Raw genomic sequence first — 16435 nt, 5'->3', positions numbered from 1 at the left:
TGATGCATCTAATTATTGAAACTACTGTATTTCGCAAGAGTAACCACCCCGGTCTGAATGTATAAACGAATTTCTAGATCATCCACTGGTTGTTTTGCGACAATCAACAGAAATCGTGTCAAGGATTCGCGAATCCTGCGATTGATTTTCAGAATGCAGAATACGAATTTAATGAAAATAGTGCTTTATAAATTGGCATAAGGCGATCCTTAGACGGGACGATTAATAAAGGCATCCCTAACCCCGCTTATGTCGGAATCCCGCAGCAGTGTTTAGATTATTGATTGCTTCCCAGCATGTAGATTGAATAGCCAATATACACATTTTATCAACGCGCGCGATTTATACTGCTTGCATAGCGTTCTATTGCATTATTGAACATATGAGCATAGTCTTTATATAAAATGACAACAGTTTGATCTTCTATAATGGATATCACGGACTGTAAGTGGCCCGCCTAATAAATCATGTCGCTCTACCAACTAACTAGTTGCACAATAGTTACAAATTCCGTATCCCCGGTCCAATTGCAGGATCCGACCCTGTCAACCGCGAGCCATCTATCACTCACAGCGTCTCTCTCATCCTTGCCACAAACAATTTCGATTCACCACCACCACCACCACCATCATCTAGCTTCTGACAAGGCTCAGCACGCTATTGATCACCAACTGCAGCAACTCCAACAACAACAAGAACAAGACGAAGCTTGTAGCCAACATCGTCATCATCATAGTCATCATCATAATCTTCACGCAGACATTCATCCAGATCTAGAAGATCACGAACCGACAATCCTCCTCGCGTCTGATGAACCACTAGACCTATCTCAAACTTTCCCCTCCAAAGACGCCCTTCTGCTCCACCTCAACCGGTACGCCACATTGGCAGGCTTCAGACTATCCCGGACATCCTCCCGCCCAGAGCATATCCGCATCCAATGCTGGAAGCGGTCCAAGACGTCAAAATACACACGCACTGACGATCCACGCAAACGAAGGGCCAGTTTCGGGACAACTAGATCGACAGATTGTCCGTTCTATTTGAATTGCTGGCATAACAAGAAGTCCGGATGCTGGTACATCAAATCTTCGAATGTGCTCCATAACCATGGATTTGCGCAGGATTTGATTTCGAAAAAGTCGCTCACGAATGAGGAGAAGAATTTGCTACGCGACTTGAGTTATGCGGGCTCGGACTTGACAAGGAGTATACCTGTCAAGATTATTAATGCAAAGAGGCGTGAACGTGGGATTCCGGATGTGGACCCTAAGCTTGTGTCGAATACGCTGACGAGGTTTAGGCAGCAGCGGACTGAGCTCGTCGACCGCGAAGAGTCACAGCAGCATCGTCCCCTGCCGCCGCAGCAACTGCAATGAATCATAAATGCCGGTGGGGGGGGGAGTCGCGTTATTTGGATTTGGACATCTTATGGAGTCTTTCTATTTACTGGAGTTATTTGAACTTGCCAGAGCAACAGCAATCAGCTAAGGCGGTGGTATTTGTCTGAATTTTACGTGTTACTTACAATAGTATACATATTTATTTTACGACATAAAAACTATACCTAACACGACAAACAAAATAGCCTTTATAAATTTGGCATATCTAATTCCATCCTCTGCAATCTAAACTCTGAGCTTTTCGAAATTCTGAATCATGCCTTTCAAAGTCTCAATCTCGGCCGCAAATGTTTCCAATCTCAATTGGTTAGCTTCCTGCGCCTCTTTCTTAGCCTTGCTAGCATAGTCCTTGCTCGACATGATCTTCTCCAAGCCTGCCTTGCCCTGGACAGCCTTATTTAGCTTCTGCTCTGCACGCTTGATTTCGGCATCAACATCAACTTGGCCTTTCAGCATGACACCGACAGTGACGTCCTTCGAAATAACGAGAACACCGGTTCCTTCGGGCAGTGCCTCGTTTGCCAGAATGACATCAATAGAGTCATATGACTTGATCAGCGCGCTAATACTGCTAGTCTGGGTCTCTATTGTGGTTTTATCGGCCGCCGAGCTGCACTGAATGTATATTTTGCCACCCTTCAGAATGTTGTATTGAGAAAAAAGCGATCGCGCGCCCTTGACGACCGAGAAAACCAAGTCGTATGCCGCGGCTGCCTCTGCGTCGTCAAGATCAGTTCGGTACGTAGGATAACTCGCCTTAACAATCGTTTCCGTCTTGTCGCCTTCACGACGGGGGAGTCGCTGCCATAACTCCTCGGTGATGAATGGCATGAACGGATGGATAAGCTTAAGCGCGCCATCGAGACAAGTGTACAACGTGTTCTTCGCCGACGCCTGCTCCTCTGGCGTACCCTCCAATATCAACGACTTAGAGTTCTCTATGTAAACGTCGCAGAGTTCGTAGAGCCAGAAATTATAAATCGTCGATGTCGCCGTAAAGAAATCACGTTTCTCGAGTGACTCGTTTGTGAGCCTCGCAGCCTCACTGAGCCTGTACAAAATCCACTTCTCGACAAGCGATTGCTTACCAGTAACATTGATCTTCGAAGGCGGGATATAACCTTCGCCAAGACGTAGCAAAGCAAACTTCGTGGCCTGGTAAATCTTGTTACAGAACTTTCGGTAACCCTCGACACGAAGAATGTCCAAGTTGATATCACGACCACCTGTAGTGTACGCGCAGAGAGCGAATCGCATGGCGTCAGTACCGCATTCTGGAATCCCATTCGGAAAACTGAGCGTCTGGCCAGCCTCGGCTTTGGCTACCTCTCGCGGATCCAAGTTGCCTTCCCGCAACCTCGCGTGGAGCTTCTCGAGCGAAATACCTGTCGTGACGTCAAGCGGATCGATAACATTACCCAGTGATTTGGACATCTTTCTGCCTTGGGCGTCACGGACGAGGGAGTGCAGATAAACCTCCTTGAACGGAACTGAACCAGTCAACTTGATTCCGAGCATAGCCATCCGAGCCACCCAGAAGAACATGATATCCCACCCAGTTTCGAGCATTGACATAGGATAAAAGTCCTTGAAGTCCTTCGACTCAAGATTGGGCCATCCAAGGGTAGAGAACGGCCACAGACCAGCCGAGAACCACGTATCCAAAACATCCTCATCCCACTCAAGACTAAATAACTTGCCCGGGAACTTGGCCTCAGCCTTCTTCTTAGCCTCTTCTTCGTTCTCTGCTGCAACCCACCACTTGGCCTCTATAGCATCCTGCTGACCTTCGAGACCCTCTATTCTAACAAAGTATGCCGGGCATCTGTGACCCCACCAGAGCTGACGGGAGACACACCAATCCTGGATATTTTCCATCCAGTAGAAGTAATCCGCCTCAAAGATCTTAGGCTCCAAGATCATCTCACCGGTTTTGACAGCATTAAGCGCGGCCTCACCCATAGCCTTCTGTCTGACCCACCACTGTGGCTTCATGACCGGCTCGATGACATCGTTCGACTTGACACACAATGGAACTGTCATCTCGTTGTCCTTAGATTCGATGAAGAGGTCGAGCTTGGTAAGCTCCTCGATGACAAGCTTTCGCGCATCGAAACGCTTGAGGCCGGCGTACTTGCCACAGCTCTCGTTCAACGTACCGTCGTCGTTCAAAATGTTAACAAACTCGAGATTGTGGCGCTTACCGGTAGCATAATCGTTTGGGTCATGAGCAGGAGTGATCTTCACAGCTCCGGTTCCAAACTCCATATCAACGGCCTCGCTGTCGGTGATGATCGGAAGCTTCCGGTCAACGAATGGGTGAACAACGAATTTTCCATGCAAGTGCTGGTATCGTGGATCGGCAGGGTGGACGGCAACAGCGGTATCACCAAACATGGTCTCCGGTCGAGTGGTAGCAACAATAAGCTTTTCATCAGATCCTTCGACCGGATAGCCGAACGACGTAATGACACCGAACTCAACCGGCTCGTCGTATCCAGGGACGTTCAGCATGGTTCTGCCCTTGATGTCCTTGTTTTCGACCTCCAAGTTGGACAGCGTGGTGTTAAGGGCAACACACCAATTGACAAGTCGATTGTCACGATAGAGGACACCCTCCTCGAACAACTGAATGAAAGTCTTCCGAACAGCAGCCGACAGATTCTCATCCATCGTGAAGGCCTCTCGAGTCCAGTCATAGGAAGCACCCAATCGCTTGGACTGATTCTTAATTCGGCTATGGTACTCGTCCTTCCACTCCCAGACTAAATCGATGAACTTTTCACGCCCTAGATCGTGTCGGGTCTGTTTCTTCTTTTTCCACAGCATCTTCTCGACGACAGACTGAGTACTGATACCAGCGTGATCGAAGCCAGGCAGGTAGAGCACGGTCTTGCCGCGCATACGCTCCCACCGAATTAAAGCGTCCTGAATGGAAACAGTCAAGGCGTGTCCAATATGAAGGGCACCGGTAATATTTGGCGGTGGTGCAGGAATTGTGAAAAGACCCTCAGGCTTAACTTTGCCGTCCTCAGTGAACTCCGGCTTGAAGAATCCCTCCTTCTCCCACCATTCGTACCACGCCGATTCAACCACCTGGGGATTGTAGGACTTCAGAGCCGGAAGTTCCAGATCTTGAAGAACTGATTCGCAGGTCAATATTACGGCCATGAACTTTCCCCAATGTAGAGACACTTACTCTTCTTCTCTCCAGAAGGAGTTAACTCTTTATATTCCGGAGTCGCAGTTTGCTCTTTACCTGGCTTCTTCTCCGCCTTTTCCGACTTCTCCTTTACCGTTTGTTTCTGTTCACTCTTAGCAATAATTCTCCGTTCCCTCAGTGCTAACATACCTTATTTTGCTTGGCTAAAAATTTAGCCATCTTCTCCTCCTTCTTTCGCTCCTTTTCGACTAGATACAACGATTAGTCCGGCTTCAGAGCACAAATTACCACAGGCTACATACGCTCCTTATCAGTCTTCTGCCTGGGAAGCTCGACAGCGACAGGGACTTCTAAGATGTAATTTCATTAATATGATGCTTTCAATGTCACGCACTGGACAACACATACCAGCGGTAGCCATTGTGCGAACAAACGAATTTCGTAAAATTAAATTCTATTGGCACTGTCAGTTGTGAAATAATTTTTGACGAACATCTCCTAAACTCCGGGAATTCACTTAATTTGGCCTCCGTCGGTGCGACTTTTGAGGGAGCAACCCAAGTCCCCCGGTATAAGGTCATAAAAAGAAACTTACAAAATGATTAGTGGTAGCAGACCTTCCCAATCGTCCAATTGAACACAGACGGTTGTACCGCGGGGAAAATAGTCTAGGCAGCGACGTGGTGAAAAATTCCTCCACAAGTCAGAGTTCTTAAATGATGGGCTGTATATTATTGTGGAGAATGACTATTTTTTGAGAGTTTTGACTGTTTCTGTTGCCATTAAAATGTGTGGCTGATGACACAAAACCCGTCAAAATTACTGTACGTTTACAACAACGTTCTTTATCATGCTTCTATCAACCTATTACTATTATGAAGCTAATACAAGTCACTGCAATTTAATATGAAAAATACTGCAAATTCATTAAATATTGCAAACTAAACAAGATACCTGTATTACAAATGCACATACAAATCAGGACGAATCGGACTTCTGACGTTGCAAAGCCAACTTCTTCTCCTCATGCTCCTTTCGAACCGGCGCAAAGTAATCATGCTCCATGGCCTCTTTAGCTGTTAAGCGTTCCTGGTGATCATATCGTAGTAATTTGTCCAGGAAGTCCAGCGCCTCCGGAGATATGTATTTTTGATTGTCCGCGTTCACAAATCGCTGCCATGGTTTCCTGGCAAATCTTCCAATCAACTCATCATACTGCGGATCCAATTCAATATCGTACTTTTCTAAATAGGCATTAAGAGAGTCTGTGCCGAGAACGCGAGCAATCTTCACCAACTGGTCAGTATTTGAGTTGCCATGGAAAAACGGCTCCTTTCGGAATACCATCGAAGCGAACATTGCTCCCAGAGACCACATATCAAGAGAGTAATCATACTCTTGGAAATCAACGAGAAGTTCGGGACCCTTGAAATACCGCGATGCAACCCGCACGTTATACTCCTGCCCCGCGTGGTAAAACTCAGCCAAACCCCAATCAATCAGTCTGAGAGATCGTTTCTCATGGTCAATCATCACATTGTGAGGCTTCACGTCCCTGTGCATGATTCCCTTAGAATGACAAAAATCCAATGCCTGGTTCAATGATTAGCTACACAACTTATCTTGTCCCTCAATGACCCATACCACCAACAACTCATATATGTAGTAACGGATGTCATAGTCTGTGAATCGCGGATAAAGGATTCGGAAATCAATATTGTTGACATATTCAAAAATAAGAGAAGGAGTCCGACTCTATATTCCCCGTCAGCTAGAGGTAGATTTAGATGTCATAGTCCCCTACCTGTGCGTCTCTAACAATATCGTACAGGTGAATGACATTGGGTCCGCCAGCCAAATTTTGTAAGATCTTGACTTCTCTCTTTATTTTCTTCTTTTTCACTGGCTTTAACACTTTGATAATACACTTCTGCTGATTTGCAATATTCACTCCCTCAAAAACTTCCGAGTATTTTCCTCGCCCCACTTTCTTCACGATTTCGTAGTTTTCTATCTCACCCCATTGTATTTGATATGAATCTGTAAAATCAGATTAGGCATATCCTTAATATCAATTCCGAGAGCATTGTGTGCACTAACCATAATCTGAGTACGCAGCGGGCATGCGAGCATTAACATACGAATATGTTCGGGCTATTGATGTTTGGTGCGACGCCATTTCAATCAAGCAAGAATCGGCAGAAATTACAGTCGTAAAATTAGTAATTATAGCCAGATGACTTGGCTCCTATGAGTCCGTAAAACCAGCAGTGTATCAGTAAACTTGTTTGCTGATGACCCCAACTCGCGCGCTTGGTTGGTTGGCGACAGAGGGAATATGCACTTAGCTACGTGACGTTAAAGCACCAGTTGCACCGCTGCATTATTTTAGTGCTCAACCATGCAAACATCAGCGGCACCCGCGTGCGGCTCAAGCAACACGTAAATTTGTTACCGGATTGTTGTTCTCGTAAACAAATCGTTACTATGGATATTGTGGAGGTTACAATATGAATAGCTCATTTATTATGGAAGATCACGAGAATAGCACAGTACGCGATGACAGCCTTTTGGAAACTATTGAGGAAAACGATGAAGGCGCTAGTACGACAGAAGATGATATCTCCTCAGTCGCAAATAACGTCATCCTGGCCATTAATTATAAAGCATCATGCTTAGGATTAGCCCATTTCAATTGCTCAGAAGGGACACTTTACGTTGTAGAAGACATGTCGGCTAATGCTGCGCTAGTGGAAAAGTATCATACTAATTGGAGTATTATCGAGACTTGTAAGTGACTGGAATATGAGTACAGTTAGCGAGACATGCTCACTCGTACTCTTTCAGTGATCTTCCAGATTAAGCCGACGATTGTATTGCTGCCTGCTAGAATAGAGGAGTCCATTGAAGAAATTTTGAAAGCGAAGACTGACGAAGGTATTCAATATATCTCTGTGGTTCGTCTTTTAGACTTACTTTGTCCAGGCTTCCGTGTTGAGATAAGGCCGTCAAACGAATTTTCGCATACAGCAGCTATAAATAGGATTCTCTCATTAAAACTGGGACATGTACAGGATGATTTAGCGATGCAGTTTGTAACGCCTGACGATAATGTCGATGACATGGCCCTGCCAGCCTGTGCGAGATTGGCTTCGAAATCCGCATTTCTAGATTTGTCATCTAGAATAAATTTAGAGAAAGAAATATCGGTGAGCCGTTTCAGATAATTAATGGAAATGGGACTGATAGTAGTTGTAGATTGGCTGCGCAGGAGCAGTGATTTCATTTTCTCAAAAACTAATGGCCTTAGAGGATGGTCTCGTCAATCACAACGACGCCCCTCTTAGGATCAACGAAATTGAAACCTTTAAGATGTACGAGTCAGAAATTTAGTCCGTGGGAATGTGATTGCTGATTTCGAGCAGGAATGAGATCATGTTTGTGAATAGCGATACTATTTGCTCTTTGCAAATATTTGAGGATGAAAGTCATCCAAACTTCCATATGCATGGCAGTGCAAACAGGCACAAAGAGGGCTTGAGCTTGTTCGGTATGACAACTGTTCTGTACTCATAAGTTCTGTAACTATTGCTCAACGATCGTTCTAGGAATACTTAACTCTACGGTGACACCATTTGGCCATCAGCTATTGAAATCATGGTTTCTGCGTCCATCTCTGTCGTTGCCGGTTATAACGGAGCGACATAATGCTGTCGCCCTGTTTGTAAGGCAGGATAATCTCCATATCACCCATGCATTGAAATCTTCTTTGAAAAAAATAAAGAACATTCCTAGACTCCTCACCAACTTGAACATGGGGAAGGCAACTCTGAGTGACTGGAAAGCTATTCTTGATGTAGGTTGACATAATTCCAATCGGAATGGCGTCTACTAAAGATGTTAGTTTGCATTTGGGTGCTTAAGAATCCGAGCTGCGATGAGCGAAATTGTAGATGCGCAGAATATTAAGGTCGTTTACGAGGTGACGTTCTTTCTTCATCAGCTAACTAATCCCAATTCTAATATTTCTGCAGATTCTGAACACATTCGACCAAGTTGCTCTGAAGGAAGTGTGTGAGCTAATTAGTAGTGTGGTATTCATATTCATGGTGGCTCTCGGTTCCGAATTCAGGCTAATACTAATGACCATTAGATCGATTTCGATATGTCAAGGATTGACAACAGAATCGTAGTTAAGCCAACTGTTGATCAAGAATTAGATGAGCTGAAGAGAAAATTTGACGGCATTGAAGACCTTCTATCTGCGGTGGCTAGGCGGATTGCAATTGATTTGCCGCAAATCTATTCAGACCGTATAAATGCGATTTACTTCCCTCAATTGGGATACTTGATTTTGGTTGCTTTGGATGAAGCAACCGGAGATCCTTGCTGTATTGGCGAGGATTGGGACTATCAGTTCCGATCTGATACATATGCTTATTTCAAGTCACCGGAAGTCCGAGAGTTAGATCACACCTTCGGTGATATGTACGGAATGATCTGCGGTATGATGTGCTGCTGTGTGGAGAAGTCGTCGCCGCTGATAGTTTTAGATCGAGAAATCGAAATAGTCCATGCACTTCAAGTTGATATATTGAAATACTCTGAGTTACTGATTGCGTGTTGTAAATGGACTGCTGAGCTTGACTGGTTGATTATGATCATGTTTACGTCATATACGGTATCTAACTCTTACAAGTCTACTCTCTTTTGCCGAAGCTGCCCAGTTATATCACTACAGCAGGCCAATTATGACTGCCGATAATAGCATTAAAATCAATAAAGGACGGTACATACGCAACTCTGCATTTGCGCGCCAGGTCTCTAACTGCAGTTGAACAGACATCCGTTGTACGAATTATCTGTTCCATCATTCGTAGAGAATGATACTTACTTGCATGGTGGAAATACTGAAGACGACAACGATATTATAATGGAGGAATCCGAAGGCGATGAGGAACGAGGGCCAAGTGCGTTATTGCTCACTGGTGCGAACTATTCAGGGAAATCAGTTTACTTGAAGCAAGTTGCTTTGATCACTTATATGTCGCATATCGGAAGCTTTGTACCCGCAGAGTTTGCCAAAATTGGTATTACTGACAAGATACTAACCAGAGTAATGACACGTGAAACTGTGTCGAAAGAGCAGAGTGCTTTTATGGTTGATCTACAGCAGGTGTGTTTGGCGCTCCAGCTTTGCACTAATCGAAGTTTATTCATAATAGATGAATTTGGTAAAGGGACCGAGTCTACTGGTAGGTGTAAAATAGGTTGACCACTGCCACTATGTTAATGGCTTTCAGATGGAGCTGGACTCTTTGGTGGTTTATTAGAGTACTTACTTTCTCCGGAATTCCAACGGCCCAAAGTACTTGCTTCGACGCATTATCACGAGCTCTTTGAAAATGATACGCTGCATGACTTGCAAGGGCTGAAGTTCATGCATATGCAGGTCCTAATAGATGACGATGTGCCTGAGATTGAGGACAAAATCACTTATCTCTACAGGTTCTTCGGGATGCTGATTATAATAGCTATCAATGTTGCTAACGCTTTTACGAAGGCTATTACCAGGGAGATCGACTTCTAGCTTCGGAATATGGTGCTTTTGCTAGATTACCCAAACGTACATCCGGATACTAATTATTGTTGATAGCTGCGCGGCTCTAAATGGCGTTCCAGAACACATTACGGCCCGAGCTGAAGAGCTTAGCAAGATACTGGCAAAAGGGGAAGATCTCGTCACTGTGTGCAGCAAGATGACAGATGAAGAGGTAAAATCTCTGGAACACGCTGAGCTTGTCGCCCGAAGATTCTTAAAAGAAGAATTTGTGGTCGACTTCAGTAGTTCTAGCCAAAAGAAACTTACGGCGCGTGCCAAATTGAAGAGAATACTTTACCGTAATTAAGAGAAATTTTTAATTTGCTTTGTTAGCTATAGCACAGGTTGTGATTTAATTAATGTTGTTATTAGTGAGACTATGGTACAGTGAATAGTATATCTAGACACAAAACTACTTGAATTTTATACTCCTGGATATGTTCTTCTTAATACCTGTCTTTTCGCCGCTATACGGACCTTCTGGCGCTTTATAGACCTGCTTCATTGATGCCAATTTCTTCTTTGCCTTCTCATATTTCTTACGCTTCTTCACACGGGGATTTCTATTGTCCTTATTTCGTTTCGGTGTCAGGCCCTTGTTTTTTAGGATTTGATAATTAACAGCGCGTTTTCCGTCCTCACCAATTGTTTCTTCAAACTCTTTGAGCTTACCCTCACTTGCAGCCTTCTTAGCCGCTCCAAGTAGTTCTTGTCTCTCTGCCCTCTTCCGGTCTCGCGAAACCTTGACCATATCATAATAGTCATCCTCAGAGCCGGCGTTGGCTGCCTGCTTGCCGACACTTCCAATCATATCATTATCGTCATAATGGTCGGATACCTCATCAAGGTAATCTTCGTCACCCTCAACCGCCTTAGATTGACCCCGCTGCTCAGCCAACAGATTTAGTCTGCTCTGGCGTTCCTTATCTCGCTCCCGATATGGTAGATCCATGTCACCAGAAAATCTTTCCCTGCGAAGTTGTGACTTCTGGTCAATCTTTGAAGTATAAAATCGTAAGCTCTTTCGCTTTATCATCTTGTCAGCTAAATCTGTATCGTTCAGCTTAGTGGCATCCGCGAAGTCATTCATTGTGGATGTCTTCAATACGGTCAATTTCTTCTTCTTCGACAAAGGTACGGCTGTCAAGACGTCGAGGTCAAGATCAAGGAGATCGGAGTTAAGACTAACAGTTCTCTCTGGCCGTTTCCTCTTTGCTGATTGACTGGCAGTATTAGAGGCCAAGGCATCATTATGAAGCTTGCCATGTCTATCCTCCTCAGGCTCACAAATCGACGCTTCCATTTCCTTATCATTCTCCTCGTCCGAATGAACAAGGCGAGGAGGCGAGCATGCAGCATCTGTAAGGGACTCCGAGTCGGATAGCTGAGACAGAGTTTTCCAATATCGTCGCAATACCAACAAGTGATTCATGATCTTGTTATCTCGCAAATCGTCCTCGTCGCAATTTTTATCGCAATATAGCGTGAAATATGCACAAATGCATGCAAGGTAACCGGAGAGAGCTACGAACTTGACCGATACTTTCTCTGAACCTTCATGTGACTCCTTTAAGGCGTCATAGACCTTTAGAAGCTCAGAGTATTCCTTCGCCAGAGGGAATATTTCGGGGTTTTGTGATCGCAACAGCTTTAGCTTCTCAGGTTGCGAAAGCTTGGATACATCTTGCTTGGGAATGGCTTCCTTTATAGATTTCCTGTTTATTCTATAGTTAGCAAGAGGCGAAATGGCTCATTGCCGGTAAACTTACGTAAATTCCTCGTCATCTAGTGCTTCGCCGACTTTCATTTCATCTTCGAAATCACCTAAAAAATCACTGGTACTCATTTCCGCCAAGCTCTTCTGTTGGATTTTAATAGCTGTCTCCTCCTCTTCTTTTGCGTCCTCCTCGTCCTCAATCTCATCTGCATCATAGTAGGCACGAGCTGATTTACCCCAGCCAGAGAGCTCGTCCTCTTCAATGTATTTTTCGCGAAGAGTTCTCCAGTCTTCGTCGTCATCATCTTCCACCTCGGCGGCCAGTTTAGATCTCCTTGAAACCTTTTTTGTCTTTGTTGAAGACTTTAGTGGCTCATCTTCCTGTGCACTTTCTACCCCTTCCTCTTCATCTAGGTCATCCTCAAAATTGTTCGCTTCGTTCTCTGAATCATCCGCTTCGCGAACACCTAATACTTCCTCATCACTCACTTCCACGTCTAACATCTACAGTCAGCGTTCGTCTAATACATCACCTAATAATGTCCTACCTTGATATCTAGGTTCGCTATTGTCATTCAGCAAGATCCTTTCTCGCTGCTCGTGAACTAAATAATGTTAACCAACTTCTTCTGCTTAAATCTCTTGCCGACCCGCTTACATGCGTCAACTTCATCAGGATCCATGTCTTCGAGCCTATTCACAGTCATTTGGCTACTTTTCAGCTTCTTTCTTCCTGCCATTTTGCTTGTCTCAAAGGTTGATCTCTGATAGTGTGGAATAATTTGGGCCAAAAATTTTGTGAGCCGCACAAGTCTGTTATGACTGTCAAGCTGCATGTCCTCTTACTATTAAAGTTGTGCCGTTGTCTGCTTGCACATCGGTGTGGGAAGCCATTTATTTACAACATCCAACTCTGTTTCTGAGTCCACATTTGCTTCGTTAGTTGGGCCAACATCGTTGTCGTTTATTCAATCAGTGTCTATAGTAAGTTCCTATTTAAGACCGTCGCATTACCTCGTCTCCCTCGTTCGAATATACATGGAAGCTCTAACGGCCTCGGGTCTAGCAGCATTAGTAAGGTAGACAATGTTTTGGAACAGCAACCAGTTCAATGTCGACGGGAAGGTATTAGCAAGTATTTAGTAATAATTTAGATTATGTAGTGGACTTAGGCAATATAGCTTGTTATAATCACTGGTGCCTCACAGGGCCTAGGTCTGGCATTGGCCAAGGCTGCCTTCTCAAAAGGCGCCGATGTTATAATTATTGCCAGAAGGGAAGCCATTTTGCAGGCAGCGGTTGCGGATATTGAGGTGCCTTGACTATTGAGCGGTATCTGCTAATGGAGGTTGAACTAAAAGTCTGTATAGAAATTTCGGTCATCAACCACACAGAACTTATCCTACATTGCGGCCGATATATCAATAGCCTCCGAGGCAGAGCGAGTTATAGCCGAGACAGGCCGAGCCCCTGATGTACTGATGTGCTGCGCTGGTATGTGTGGTATATCCCAGAAGACAATATTTGATTTATTAAATGTATTTTATAGGCAGCGCGATTCCAAAGCTTTTCATTGAGCTCACTACGGACGAACTCACATCGGGAGTTGCGACTAATTACTTCACAGCACTATACATGGCTCACGTACGGATATGACATAAATTTTCTTCCTTGTCTGAAGGTTCTAATTGTTTTTCATGTAGGCTGGACTCAAGGCCATGGCTAAATCTCCTGTTCCTTCTTACTGCAGGCACATAGTTTTATTCTCGTCGGCTGTCCACTTCTACTCGTTTATAGGATATAGTCAATATGCTCCAGCTAAGTCGGCGCTGCGGTCACTGGGCGACTGTCTACGACATGAGTGCCTACCTTACAATATCAAAGTCGATGTCATATTTGCTGGAAACTTCTTGTCGGAGGGTTATACGATAGAAAATTTGACAAAGCCAGAAATAACAAAGAAAATCGAAGGTCCATCGAAGCCAATCACTGCAGATGAGTGTGCTGACAAGATCATACGGCAACTCGACAAGGGCAACCAGATGATAACTACGGATTTTATTGGTCTCGTGCTCTCTTCTATGATGCTCAGTTGTTCGCCTCGGATTAACTATTTAGGGCAGACGTGCCTGGCAATCGTGCTAGCAATATTCGCTCCTGTGTGGGAGTGGCTGGTTGTTAAGGACATTCGAAAATTTTACAAAGATCGTTCCATGGCTGCGTCCCAAGCTGTACCTTTATCGGCTAAAGACGGCGACGACGACAATATAACAAACCATGGAGCGGAAGATTGAGAATTAGTTGACGAATTCAACGTTGGCAATACAAATGATTATGCTCTTTTTAACCCGCGTTTCTGAACCAGTACCCATGCCAATGCCCTAATAAATATTACACTTCCAACAACTTTAACCCAAATTATTCGTTGGTTTGTCGCAATTTTTCGCGATTCTCGACCCAGTCTAATGGTATATGAAACTGCCGATACCGAATGCGAGGTAAAGGGTATCCAAAAGCCGAAGTCTTCAATAATTTTGCATTTGCAGTTGACTTAAGGTTTTTTAAGACTGAACTCGGATTTCGCTGATCAGAATCTAACTCTCTTCGCGCCTGCGCTTCGGAACGCGTAATCGTAGTTTCTTTTCCTTGCTGGTTTCTACCGACTCCCTTGCGCGCTCGTCCGTTTCCTACTTTAGGAATTATATGATGCAAATTTTTTAATTCCTTTTTCCTTTCTTCCAATCGCAGTCGCATTGACGACATCAATTCGTCTTCGTCACCATTGAGACTTTTGATCTTCTTTTCACGCTCCTTCCAACTCTCAAATTTCGCTAGTACGTTTACAAGCTCATGAATCAATTTGTCGCGTTTGGTGATTAGCTCATGTACACACTTGGGATCCTTTACGGGCGTCATGGATACAACTGCCTTCACCCAGTCACGGCCCTTTAACCTATCTAATTGGCGTTCAAACCGTAATTTCTCGTACATGACTTTATCGCGTTCAAAATTCTGGTAATGACGCTCCTCTCGCTCTCCTCTTTTATGATGTCCCACGAACATAGAATCGCATAGCGGATCTGATCGTGATCGGATCTTTACAGGAGTGTCGTACAGCCGTGCCTGGGACTCGGCAGAGATAGGATTCACGATTGATGAGACTGGGAATGGCGATGGTCTGCGCACAGGAGTAAGTTCCTGAATTGTTGGGAACGGGTCATCCGTTATCTGTAGCTCCTCATCGTAGTCGACCACTGCTATTACAATACAGTTAGCATAGTGCGCAATATGCTCAGTCATGATATCGTACGTGAAGTATCCAAATTCTCAAACCAAAGAAGATCCTCCTCATCACATTCAACGGCGTGAATTGCACCATTAATACCTGACCGCAGACGACTTCGTTCGGACCGTAATTGGCGCTTAGTATCTTCCTCTTTTGCGGTCGAGAGAGATGGCTCGTCCACTGATGGTATCCGATCATGCGCTACCCCTGCCTCCTCTGCAGGCCGTTTCATGGGAAATTTTGAGCGCTTGTCATTCTTATTATTATTCTCTTTTGCCTTCCGATCCCGCAGCGATGAGGTTGAGTGTGGTGATGGCGAAGAAGATCCCAGTATACAAGCTGCTGTCGTCTCAATGGAAGGCATTGGAAAGTTGTAGTCGAGCCGGGCCTTTGAAAATAAAAGTAGGCTAATTTCACGAGATGGTATATCATAAGACGCAAATTGATGTTTGACTCATTATTACGTTGAACCGTGATTATGTGGTGTATTGTTTATATCGAAGTAGATTTGTGGCCGTACAATTACTGAAGGTCAAGGATGTTGAAATCGACAATTTAAGCGTATTTAGCGTATTCAGAATTAGCTTCAGTTTTTGGCGCGGCTTCGCACGAAAACGCGCATATATGCCGCCAAAACACAACAATCCTCATCTTTCAACCAAACAATCACCTTTGTAAGCTATTCAAGTTTCCTAATTGAGCAATGTGATTTATTATTTCGTACATTTTAGAATGAGGAACTAATATACTGGCCTAGGTCGGAAACCACGTCGTATCCTACTGAGGCCCGCTTTCACCACCGCCGCAATGGCCTGACTCTCGATCAGCGGTCGCAAATACTACGTTATCTCCTACTAGGTTGGAAACCTGAAGCAATTGGGAAAGAATGTGGTGTTTCAGCTAGAGCTGTATTTTCTATACAGTCTAATCTACTCCGATATGGCAGTGTCAGGAAGCCATACTTCCGGCAGCTCTCTCAAGCCGACGAGAATGCGCTTTTGAATATCTTCTATCTCAAGGATGGCGTCAGCAGGCGGAATTGGTATGGTGGCTACTGCAGGAACGTGGAGTGCTAGTCAGCTAGCCTACAATATCCCGTACGCTGAAGAGGCGGAAATGGAGCAGGAAGGAGCTACGGCGTATCTCTCTAAACCGCAGTGACGCGCTAAGCCAGGCCTATCTTGATGATATTGGACGATTTACTGCAGATGATCTTGTATTTATAGATGAATCTATATTCAATGAGAAGACCGGCTGGAGGCAC

General features: G+C 44.6%; 8 protein-coding genes across 8 annotated transcripts; 4 read left to right on the top strand and 4 right to left on the bottom strand.

Annotated features, from left to right (window-relative positions):
• Window positions 1-45: 45 nt before the first annotated feature.
• V1513DRAFT_440937 (uncharacterized protein) lies at window positions 46-1577 on the top strand. The gene is made up of 2 exons (XM_066897442.1): window positions 46-444; window positions 502-1577. The coding sequence occupies exons 1-2, from the start codon at window positions 429-431 to the stop codon at window positions 1377-1379; spliced, it is 894 nt and encodes a 297-aa protein (XP_066754588.1). The 5' UTR covers window positions 46-428; the 3' UTR covers window positions 1380-1577.
• Window positions 1525-5309, bottom strand: V1513DRAFT_440934 (tRNA synthetases class I-domain-containing protein). The gene is made up of 6 exons (XM_066897441.1): window positions 5162-5309; window positions 4975-5020; window positions 4869-4916; window positions 4756-4814; window positions 4603-4708; window positions 1525-4546 (listed from the first exon to the last, which is right to left on the bottom strand). Exons 2-6 carry the CDS (start codon window positions 4985-4987, stop codon window positions 1629-1631), a joined length of 3144 nt encoding a protein of 1047 aa, XP_066754587.1. The 5' UTR covers window positions 4988-5020; window positions 5162-5309; the 3' UTR covers window positions 1525-1628.
• Window positions 5310-5378: 69 nt separating this feature from the next.
• V1513DRAFT_440930 (kinase-like domain-containing protein) lies at window positions 5379-6886 on the bottom strand. The gene is made up of 4 exons (XM_066897440.1): window positions 6667-6886; window positions 6371-6606; window positions 6211-6321; window positions 5379-6159 (listed from the first exon to the last, which is right to left on the bottom strand). Exons 1-4 carry the CDS (start codon window positions 6743-6745, stop codon window positions 5545-5547), a joined length of 1041 nt encoding a protein of 346 aa, XP_066754586.1. The 5' UTR covers window positions 6746-6886; the 3' UTR covers window positions 5379-5544.
• Window positions 6887-7052: 166 nt separating this feature from the next.
• Window positions 7053-10475, top strand: V1513DRAFT_463258 (muts domain V-domain-containing protein; the record flags this gene model as incomplete). The annotated part of the gene is made up of 15 exons (XM_066899965.1): window positions 7053-7356; window positions 7414-7503; window positions 7552-7775; window positions 7825-7940; window positions 7992-8116; window positions 8175-8422; window positions 8471-8548; window positions 8601-8660; window positions 8720-9071; window positions 9120-9216; window positions 9266-9355; window positions 9409-9821; window positions 9870-10074; window positions 10130-10168; window positions 10223-10475. Exons 1-15 carry the CDS (start codon window positions 7077-7079, stop codon window positions 10473-10475), a joined length of 2670 nt encoding a protein of 889 aa, XP_066754585.1. The 5' UTR covers window positions 7053-7076.
• Window positions 10476-10517: 42 nt separating this feature from the next.
• Window positions 10518-12813, bottom strand: V1513DRAFT_440918 (Sas10 C-terminal domain-containing protein). Its single transcript, XM_066897439.1, has 4 exons — window positions 12544-12813; window positions 12434-12490; window positions 11938-12382; window positions 10518-11883 (listed from the first exon to the last, which is right to left on the bottom strand). Exons 1-4 carry the CDS (start codon window positions 12719-12721, stop codon window positions 10581-10583), a joined length of 1983 nt encoding a protein of 660 aa, XP_066754584.1. The 5' UTR covers window positions 12722-12813; the 3' UTR covers window positions 10518-10580.
• Window positions 12768-14290, top strand: V1513DRAFT_440917 (uncharacterized protein). Its single transcript, XM_066897438.1, has 6 exons — window positions 12768-12869; window positions 12952-13010; window positions 13067-13198; window positions 13256-13379; window positions 13435-13529; window positions 13589-14290. Exons 2-6 carry the CDS (start codon window positions 12972-12974, stop codon window positions 14177-14179), a joined length of 981 nt encoding a protein of 326 aa, XP_066754583.1. The 5' UTR covers window positions 12768-12869; window positions 12952-12971; the 3' UTR covers window positions 14180-14290.
• Window positions 14168-15721, bottom strand: V1513DRAFT_440911 (something about silencing, SAS, complex subunit 4-domain-containing protein). The gene is made up of 2 exons (XM_066897437.1): window positions 15196-15721; window positions 14168-15142 (listed from the first exon to the last, which is right to left on the bottom strand). Exons 1-2 carry the CDS (start codon window positions 15533-15535, stop codon window positions 14304-14306), a joined length of 1179 nt encoding a protein of 392 aa, XP_066754582.1. The 5' UTR covers window positions 15536-15721; the 3' UTR covers window positions 14168-14303.
• On the top strand, window positions 15700-16292 carry V1513DRAFT_307525 (uncharacterized protein). Its single transcript, XM_066894649.1, has 2 exons — window positions 15700-15845; window positions 15929-16292. The coding sequence occupies exons 1-2, from the start codon at window positions 15796-15798 to the stop codon at window positions 16245-16247; spliced, it is 369 nt and encodes a 122-aa protein (XP_066754581.1). The 5' UTR covers window positions 15700-15795; the 3' UTR covers window positions 16248-16292.
• The last annotated feature ends 143 nt before the right edge of the window (window positions 16293-16435 follow it).

The sequence above is a fragment of the Lipomyces chichibuensis genome, assembly GCF_038497645.1.
Source record: "Lipomyces chichibuensis strain CBS 12929 unplaced genomic scaffold V1513scaffold_8, whole genome shotgun sequence".
NCBI lineage: Eukaryota > Fungi > Ascomycota > Lipomycetes > Lipomycetales > Lipomycetaceae > Lipomyces > Lipomyces chichibuensis.
This window is presented reverse-complemented; position numbering and strand designations above follow the sequence as displayed.

Excerpts from the sequence above, each read along its gene's own strand:
- V1513DRAFT_440934 (XM_066897441.1), bottom strand. Across the intron at positions 4,815-4,868 it reads GCAGAAGACTGATAAGGAGC|TCGAAAAGGAGCGAAAGAAG; the intron begins GTATGTAGCCTG and ends CGTTGTATCTAG. Across the intron at positions 4,547-4,602 it reads TCCTTCTGGAGAGAAGAAGA|TTCTTCAAGATCTGGAACTT; the intron begins GTAAGTGTCTCT and ends CCTGCGAATCAG.
- V1513DRAFT_440930 (XM_066897440.1), bottom strand. The coding sequence starts at position 6,745 with ATGGCGTCGCACCAAACATCAATAGCCCGAACATATTCGTATGTTAAT. Across the intron at positions 6,607-6,666 it reads CGCTGCGTACTCAGATTATG|ATTCATATCAAATACAATGG; the intron begins GTTAGTGCACAC and ends CTGATTTTACAG. Across the intron at positions 6,322-6,370 it reads ATATTGTTAGAGACGCACAG|AGTCGGACTCCTTCTCTTAT; the intron begins GTAGGGGACTAT and ends CGGGGAATATAG.
- V1513DRAFT_440918 (XM_066897439.1), bottom strand. The coding sequence starts at position 12,721 with ATGCAGCTTGACAGTCATAACAGACTTGTGCGGCTCACAAAATTTTTG. Across the intron at positions 12,383-12,433 it reads TAGCGAACCTAGATATCAAG|ACGTGGAAGTGAGTGATGAG; the intron begins GTAGGACATTAT and ends TGTAGATGTTAG. Across the intron at positions 11,884-11,937 it reads CTAGATGACGAGGAATTTAC|GAAATCTATAAAGGAAGCCA; the intron begins GTAAGTTTACCG and ends TAGAATAAACAG.
- V1513DRAFT_440917 (XM_066897438.1), top strand. The coding sequence starts at position 12,972 with ATGTTTTGGAACAGCAACCAGTTCAATGTCGACGGGAAG. Across the intron at positions 13,011-13,066 it reads AGTTCAATGTCGACGGGAAG|CTTGTTATAATCACTGGTGC; the intron begins GTATTAGCAAGT and ends TAGGCAATATAG. Across the intron at positions 13,530-13,588 it reads CAGCACTATACATGGCTCAC|GCTGGACTCAAGGCCATGGC; the intron begins GTACGGATATGA and ends TTTTTCATGTAG.
- V1513DRAFT_440911 (XM_066897437.1), bottom strand. The coding sequence starts at position 15,535 with ATGCCTTCCATTGAGACGACAGCAGCTTGTATACTGGGATCTTCTTCG. Across the intron at positions 15,143-15,195 it reads TGAGAATTTGGATACTTCAC|CAGTGGTCGACTACGATGAG; the intron begins GTACGATATCAT and ends GTATTGTAATAG.
- V1513DRAFT_307525 (XM_066894649.1), top strand. The coding sequence starts at position 15,796 with ATGCCGCCAAAACACAACAATCCTCATCTTTCAACCAAACAATCACCT. Across the intron at positions 15,846-15,928 it reads TCAACCAAACAATCACCTTT|GTCGGAAACCACGTCGTATC; the intron begins GTAAGCTATTCA and ends ATACTGGCCTAG.